Genomic DNA, 8,442 nt, shown 5'->3' with positions numbered 1-8,442 from the left:
CGGGGACAGGCCTGGCCGCCGAGGGACGCGTCCTGCGGGCCGTGCTCTACGTCTACCACAGCAGGCTGCTCCGGCACCGGCCCTACTTGGCCCTGCAGCAGGTGAGGAAGCCCCGGCTGGTCGGGAGGTAGCCGGTAACTGGTCCCTGCACCCCGGCCCCAGTCCCTGAAAGGCCTTTGGAATAACGCTTGATGCCTGGAACACCGTGCAGAACAGGTGCCTTTTTGTCATCTTCAGGCCTCCTCACGGTTTAGTTCAGTGAGTTTCGTGGCCCTGTGCGGTCAGTGCAATTTCTGCTTTCCAGCCCTATGGAACCAATACCTGGTCTGCTATACTTGAGCTGAGACCTGAAGTAGATACCTTTGAATATAGGAGTAATACAGGGATTTAATTTTCAAATAATTGTAATAATGGGAGGGGTGAAGAATAATTCTAGGCTACTCTATTAGGCATTTTTGGTTTTAAGATGAAAGGTGAACTCCTCACCAGTCTTTCTGTAAAGGGATGTCAGTATCTTCAAATAACTGTTTTGAAATAGAACAGGATTCCTTCTTACCTTCTTGGTTTGTTTATGCATTTTCATTCTTGAAAGCCAATACCAAAGGCCATTGCATAGGCAAGGGAAACCATGCAGCACCAATCAACAATGGCCTGCTCCAGCCCTTCACTTAATTCCATATTCACAGTAGTGTGATAAAGGAATCCTTTTCATCCTAGTGCAGGTACAGGAACATACCAGAACATTTCATCATGCAAACCTGCAATTTATGCTGTTTAACTGATAAGAGGAAAGTGTCGCTTAAAATAGTGAGAGTTCTTAGACCAAGGCACTCCCACCTCTCTCAATAGCAGTCAAAAGTTTACTTTGTTTGCAGGTGGAACAATGTTTGAAGCGCCTGTGGAAAATGAACTTGGTGGGCTGCATTGAAACTCTGGCAGAACTGATTCCCAAGTAAGTGCCATGATCCCATGTGTTGTACTATCTGCTTACTTGGGCGTTAGAGCTAAAGGGTGGGAAATGCTGGATCATAATCATCTCCTCATCCTTGTATCAACACAGGAAAAATAAATCCCAAGCTGATGCAGAGTCCTTAGTTCCCAGCCAGCCTATACTGGAAACAGTGGCTCTGAAAGTACTGGGAGGTTGCAAGCTCATACTACGTCTACTGGACTGTTGCTGTAAAGCTTTTCTGTATCCTTTTTTCACTATGAAAACATTCTTACAGTTCACCAGCAGCACCTCGTGAGACCGAAACTAGGTCTGCTGTAGGCCCTGTGTTGTTGATGGACTCAGCGGTGCAATTCATATGTGCAGCTCGAAGTTTCTTTGATAGCCAAACATCTTATTTTCAAGTTTTTAGGTAGGAACCTCAAGCTGTTGGCAGGTTGCTGTTCCAGCCTTGGGCAGCCCCAAATTTGGATACTCATCTCCCAGGTTATCACAAGGATATCGCCTTGTGAATTGCCTCTAGTTGGTGTGTTCAGCAAGCCTCATTACACACTTTATTTTTTATCCTTAACTGGTATTATATTCAGCTTGTCCATTAAGCACCTCTGCTCGGAAGAATTCATACTTTTGAACACTGTGGCTACAGGGCTGTTGAGCAGGCTATGGTTTGTGTATTCAAAAGTGTCTTGTTTGCCGTCTGTCTTAGATGTGCCTGTCACGGACAAGGGCTTGTAATTAGACCTTGCTGCTGAGTGAGCTTTATTGAGTTGGGAGGAGGAAGAGGAGGGAGGTCTCTCCAGCCTTTTGCACTTGATTCTAGCACCTGAAAAGTTGTGTGAGTGGGGAAGGACTTCTTACATGCTGTTTTGGAAGGCTTTGCTCTTGATTCCTAGCCATCTTTATGTAGTACTAGTAAGATCTCAGTGTTAATGCCAGTCCGCCACAAACACGTCTGATACTCTTTGCTGCAAGCAGTAAGTCCTGCCTCATGCTGAAACGGAAAGGCTGGGATAAAGTTGTTTTACAATACTGCTCAGTTTTTCAGGGAAATCAGTGTTCTGGTGTCTCTCAGTATGAGAAAATAACTGCTGCTGTAGCTGAAGGAGTAACAGCATTATGTGGAAGAACTCAGTAAAATGTTATTTGGCACAAGAAATCTGTCTCCGCAGTCGCAGAGCTGGCAATTGTGTGGCATCAGTGCTAGCACCATTGTCCTGAGCGGGTAGAGGTTGGTTTTGGGGGAAAAGCTCACATCACATGATTTGAATGTGACCTGAGAACCTGTTAAGTTTCAGGTACGGCACTTGACAAAGCTCTAGCAAGGCAGAAGGGCTCCTGGTCAGTGATTTACTAGTCAAGTCACTCCTACATTCTGATCTTAGGCTACTGTTAACGAAAGGGTGGTGATGGAATGTAAAAAGATAAGCTTGTATTGAGGGCAAGAGGGAAAGGGCAGTTTGGAAACTCTTCTGCCAGCTTTTCCGCTTGAGCTGAAGGTAGTTGTTCAGTGAGCACAAGGTTTTGCTAGACGAGACTCCGTATCTTTCTTTCTTCTCTCTTCAGGATTCAGTACAGGTGTGTATTGCAGAGCCTTATGTCCTTATATGGCATGTTGTCGACATCACTTCATCTGGTATCTGAGACCCAACAGATGCCTTATATCAGGGGGTTTACCTTCCCTTCTGATATCAGTAACTTCCTTGGAGTTAACATTTCTTCTGAGGTGAAGAAGCAAAAGGCCAGAATACTTACAACAAAAAAACCCGTGGCTTGGCTGAAGAAGCTGTTCCCAGCAATGCCAGAGACAGTGTCAGAGGTTGGGAAAAAGAGAAGTTTTGCAACCTGCCCAAATGCTGTCAAAAAAAGTAACATCCCATGCGCCATGGACATCGGACAGCCAGTTGTGGTGACGAGAGCCAGCAGAGGTAAAGCCTTGTGCTACAGTGTTTCTGGTTTCTTATGTATTAGAGGTTGACTACAACTTCTGTCCATTGCAGCCAAGCACTTGTATTACCCACAGAGTGCGGTTCTAGTACAAACTCCCCCTTCCTGGACTTGGAAGAGGAGAATACTGTATGTACCCTCGTCTTTTTAAAGATAGTGTGGATAATGTCATTATTCAGTTTAAACATCTGGAGAGAAGCAGGTAATGAATGCAGTATATAGGTCCTGTAGTTATTTGTATTTTCCTGCTTCTGCATAGATGGGCCCCAAGGATAATAAGGAAAGCTAAGAGCACTGTGTGCAGTCCAGACAAGAGTAGATGAGGTTGTAAGTAAGAACAGGATGTGTGTGTCCTGTGCTTGCTGATTCTGGGCCCTGTCCAAATCTTCCCCTGCAGTCCGGGCTGTGGCCAGTGACTGCAGGTATCCAGGTGTTTGCATGAAGCTTTTACCCATTAATTCTCCTTTGCAGCTCTTCGTAGTTCTCTGCATCCCTTGCCAGCTGCCATGTGAGATGAGTGTAGTCTTGAGTTTGCCTGACAGTGTTGAGTTACAGTGGTGAGCCTGCTGAGACGGCAGGAGATCTGAGAACTCAGCAGGGCAAAGCATTGATTGCAGTGTCTCTCTGCAAGGACTTAAAATTGTCTTTATAATGGGAACTCTTCTCTTTGTAGGGAAGCACCTGGGGTTTGATGTGAAGAGCTTACTTAGACCATCCAGACCTCCAGCACAAAAGGTTTGTATGGTACCATTTCACACTTTCTTTTTTAAATTTAAACCCCCTAACTCTCAAAACATATCCCTGACTAAAAATGTCCCCTTTCCCTGCCTTAATTTTGCTTGCCTGACAACCCAAGTTAGCAGGAAGCTTTGCACTGAAAATTACTACTAACTTCTAATTAGGAATTTGAGCATTTGTTGGTATGTCAAGTGAAATAACCAGAGAGCAAGTCAGTGGTACACGGGAATAAATTCTAATTATCTTCCTCTTTCTGTATTCCACAAAACAAGACTGCTTTTCTACTTTCTTCTTAGTGAGAATGTTCTCACAAAAACCTCAGCACTCTGCTCCTCTCCAGCACAGAGGATCAGGCATGCCTTTTTAAAAGACTATTTCCAATATTCTTTGTTTCAGGGTATAAGCATCGCAACACCACCTTTTAAAGCAAAGTTGGCATCGCTTTCCTCTCGTATAGCAAAATCGCAGCATTCTGGATCTCTTGTACAGATGGTCCAAACAGCTTCGTCATTTGGAGAACTGTCAGAGGCACTCAGAAAAGCTATTCTGTGGTGCAAAGGCAACAAATTGAAATCAGCAGCTTTTTTTCTGCGTAACAAGTTGTTGAAAAGCAACCGGCTGCACCATGTGGAGGCTCAAGGATGCAGGTAATTTTGCATGGGTGTGGGGTTTCTGGATCTGACACTTTACATTTTAATATTATGTATTTTGCTACAGTGTAGAGAAATGCAGTGGTCTAACCCACTCTTTTTAAACTCACGTGGGATCACCTGTTCAGGTACAGGATGCTCTGATACGAACATTCTGTGTAGCTTCAGTCATTTGTGACAAAAGGATAAAAACTGCAAAATCCTTAAGAGGGAGGATGCAAATGCACCTAAAATCATGTGCATGATTAATGGCAACAATTATATGATGCAAGGGATGTCATCTTTCTTCAGAACGCCCTGGCTACTGTTGTACAAGGTGCTGTTTTATCTCCTTGGTATGACAAGGAAAATGGTACAGAAGGCTAATAACCAAATATCTCCAAATGCAAAATGAAGTAACACTTCAGCAGCTGGTAAATTTCTGTTTTATGCACTTTCCCCCCTTAAGCTTGAAGAAAAAACTGCGCTGTGTCAAAACATCAGTCTGTAAATACCTTCTATATGGGTCACAACATGCACACGGGCCAAAGCAGTACCTTGGGGCATGGATCTGTCGAAGGAGTATCAAATCATCCAGGCGCTTGAAGAAAACTCTGAAGGCTGTTCGGCAAAAACCTGAGCATTTTGGGGTCTGTGAGGACAGTGTATCACTCATCCTCCCACCTCACCAGGATGGGCCTCTGAGTCAGGAAGAACATTCTAGTGCTGATCCAGGCTGCATCACACTAAACACAGCAGGGACCCCTAAGCAGCTGCTGCTGGAAGGAAGCCCTGGCCCTCTGTGGAAAGAAGCTACTGAGAACATGGATATTGATTCTATTTTTGCAGCAATGGGTGTCTGACCTTGGACTTGCAAGGAGGAAGGGAGTCAGGTGATTCCAATTATCACTATTTTTTTAAAGTAAAACCCGCAAAACCCTAATGGTGTCTTGGCAACTCACAACATGAATTCTGCTAAGAAAGTAGCAACTATTATGGTTTTGTAAAACAACTGCTGCTTTTTTTTTTTTTTATGTAAAGGTGTTCCAAACAGCTGAGTAGTCTTCTATCTTTTTACCTAGTCTTGTCCAGGAACAGTGACTTCGAGTCACCCTTACTCAGTGTCCCTTCTCTATTGCTCAACCACATGTTAAGTGCTGCTGTCAAATCCACAGTGCAGTTACCATTCACGGTGGAAGGCTGCAGGTGCTCACTCACCGCTTAGGACAAAAGACTTGCTGCCTCTTTTCCAAGAAAGCAGTCTTATACCCTTCCTTCAGCGCTGCTTGTATAGGGGACAGCTGTAACTTGCAGTATTATGGCTAGTCAGCATTTGTTATCCTTGTCCTAAAATCAGAAGTTAACTGAGCTGCTCCAGAAATGTGGGAAAGACAGCTGTAGCCTGCAACACTTAAGCTCCGCATTGTTAACAAGTTTCACCTGAAATCTTTGTAATGTGCCATTTCTACCTGCTTGGCAATGTAAGGCACAGCTACTCCAGCATATATTAATGAAATGATAGAACAAGCAATGGGGTTAGTGCTTTCTGCCAGGCTCTTGCCTGTACCCAAGTCCCAAGATCAGGATCACCAGGAAATACTAAGAAAAAATTGTCTCAGAATGAAGAACAGGAATCTGCTTTATTGTAAGGAAAGGCTGTAAGTGCAAGTATATCTGGAATGGGTTAACTTCAGTTTCCTAGGCTTAATATTAGTAGAAAAAATAGTTGTGCCCACTGGGACAGATGAAAAAACAACCTTCCTAGCCACAAGGTACATAAAACCCCTGTATTATGTACCTTGTGTGAATTGAGCAGTGTTAAGTTTAGTTATGAGCAGTGGACGCAAACTTAAAATGTTTTATTCAAAGAGCATATGCAGAGCAGAACTTTTATAGGAGTTTGAGCTTTTGAAGACTTACTTTGTCCAGTTAACCAAGATCCATTTTCTAAGTTTCCTGCCACAGGAATACCCAGCCATAACTGAAATAGTTGTAGAGAACCACCCATCATTAGCCTTCTAGATATCTGATTCAACACAGTCCTAATTTATACAGAATTCCTGACATTACAAAAGTCTCTGGAGCTCTTTTCTCACTTTGTAAAATGGTATAAAAATACCTAAGTATACTATATACAATCAGGTAAGTCAGTTGTTTGAATACTCAGAAAAGGCTGGGAGTGAGCAAGACATCGTTGTAGCGACCTCCATCCTGAATAACCCCTCCAAACAACGCACATGGTGTTCCTTCCTTCTGAGTGGCAGATGCCTGAGTAACACCCCAGCGCACCTTGCACAAAGAATCAAGATCCATAATTTGCTTCGTCAAAGGCCTTTCTGGCTCGTTTCAGTTCTTCATTCATAGTTAGGAGGTCTTTAACTCTGGCAAACTTCCGGGGGTCCTTGCGTATTAGGAAGACAATGTCCTCAACCTGTACACGACCCTGCCGCCCAATTGACATGGCCTTGTGTGTCTGTTTGTTAGAAGAAAAGAGGAAAGTCAGCAGAGTTCCTTTGCCCCTTTTTTTTTTTTTAAGGTCTCAATTCCACTTTATTTCCCATCATTTTATAACCAGGAAGTAAGCAATTGCAGGATTTGGGCACCATCAACCTAGTCACAAGAGAACTTCCCAGTAAACCATGAACTTACTGTTGCTCTGCTGTTCCAGCTGCCTATCACTTACACCCAGCACATACCACTATATACACATAACAGCAATGGCATCAAAGCTAAAGTCACATCACACACAGGACACCCAACCTGCAGTGAGCTTGAAGATGAACAGCATCAGGTAGAACTTGGAAGCAGTGTGAGGTAACTATCACAGGGCAACTATTCAGGGCGTTTTTATGAGGGAAGGCAAGGCCAACCTTTCAAAAGAAAGGGGATCTAGAAACAGTAGGAATAACTTTTTTCCAAAAAACAAAACAAGCTTTCAAACAGTACCCAAATATCTGAAAGAGCGATGGCTTCAGGCCCCAGAAGCTTGTATTTCTTTTGTAGCACAGAGCTTCATTCCCATCCATGTAAAGACACGGGGAGAACACAAGAAGTCAATAGACTTTCAAAGTTTAGCCTTGTCTTTTGTCAGCTGCACATACAGTGATGCTACAGTGAACCCCAAAGTCAGCCGTGTATTTCCCCCCACCTCAATACTAATCTAACCGCTACTTAAGGACCTCAGACAGTCCACAAATCCACACGGAGCAAGATGCATGAATGCTGCCTTAATCTTGGAAGAACGCAGTTAAAGTTTTAGCTTTTTCCTACTAGCATCAGAGTTTTGGGCCTGAGATAATGCAGTATTTGAGTCAAGAGGTATTAACCTTCAAAGGAGCGAAATCTTAGTGAGGACGTTTTGACCATGCTGTCTAGAGCTGACTTACCATTTCTGTGATAAACTCTATTACCAGGTCCTCCAGAATGTCCACTGATTCTGTGTAAGGGTTCTGGTCATCCCCGAATCCATACATCATGCATCTTACTGCAGAAAAAAATACTTGCTGTGATGCTTCCTTCATCCATTCAGAGCTGTTAGCAGCACGCACCTAGTTAGAGCTCATCAGCCTACACATTCTTGCACCAGGATGGCACTCTTGTTTGTTGGGCAGGACAATTCTTGAGCAAACATGCAAGAAATAAGCCGATAAACAGAAGCCGGCAAAAGCCTAGTACTGTATATGCAGAAAAGCACATCTCATGACACTAAAAAAATTTAACCTACCAAGTACTGGACGTTGACAGGGTGACTGACTTTTGGCAGGTTCAGAGGATGCATTAGCAATATTTTTGGGGGGTCTGACAGCTTTCTGCACTTCCAGCCTGGGCACGGAATGAAAGCCACTGTTTTGCTAGGGAAAACTGAGTTTTGGAGCTCCATAGCTGCCCCCTCAGAGTTTCAGCTGTATTCTGGGGAAGGACACCGTCCCTAAAAGCCGCAGCGAGCCCTGCAGCGAGTGACCCGTCAATGCTGGGTAGGGCCTTCTGGCCCAGCTCGACTCACTTTCCTTGGAGAACAGCCTCTTCCTCCTGCCTTGCCCACCATCCAGGCCCCCGCCGGCTTCTTCCGCGTCTTCTTCAAACTAGACAGGCACAGCGGAGGAGAGGTCGCCGTCAGCGCCCGCGGCGGCGGGGGGGACCCCTTCCCTTTCCGATACCTTCCCGCCCCACTCAGGAGGAGGG

General features: G+C 44.5%; 2 protein-coding genes across 2 annotated transcripts; one reads left to right on the top strand and one right to left on the bottom strand.

Moving 5' to 3' along the window:
* Positions 1–8: 8 nt before the first annotated feature.
* LOC104488606 (chromosome unknown open reading frame, human C3orf17) lies at positions 9–5,123 on the top strand (the record flags this gene model as incomplete). The annotated part of the gene is made up of 8 exons (XM_010140446.1): positions 9–101; positions 876–952; positions 1,061–1,192; positions 1,537–1,614; positions 2,513–2,874; positions 3,567–3,628; positions 4,028–4,278; positions 4,730–5,123. Coding segments are annotated over 8 exons (1,449 nt in total), but the record flags the coding sequence as incomplete, so codon positions are not given.
* Positions 5,124–6,562: 1,439 nt separating this feature from the next.
* On the bottom strand, positions 6,563–8,342 carry TAF13 (TAF13 RNA polymerase II, TATA box binding protein (TBP)-associated factor, 18kDa; the record flags this gene model as incomplete). The annotated part of the gene is made up of 3 exons (XM_010140445.1): positions 6,563–6,733; positions 7,647–7,744; positions 8,264–8,342. Coding segments are annotated over 3 exons (348 nt in total), but the record flags the coding sequence as incomplete, so codon positions are not given.
* Between the last annotated feature and the right edge of the window lie 100 nt (positions 8,343–8,442).

The sequence above is a fragment of the Buceros rhinoceros genome, unplaced genomic scaffold (assembly GCF_000710305.1).
Source record: "Buceros rhinoceros silvestris isolate BGI_N320 unplaced genomic scaffold, ASM71030v1 scaffold43317, whole genome shotgun sequence".
In the NCBI taxonomy this organism is placed as follows: Eukaryota; Metazoa; Chordata; class Aves; order Bucerotiformes; family Bucerotidae; genus Buceros; species Buceros rhinoceros.
The sequence above is the reverse complement of the archived record's forward strand: the minus strand, read 5'-3'. Positions and strand labels throughout refer to the sequence as shown.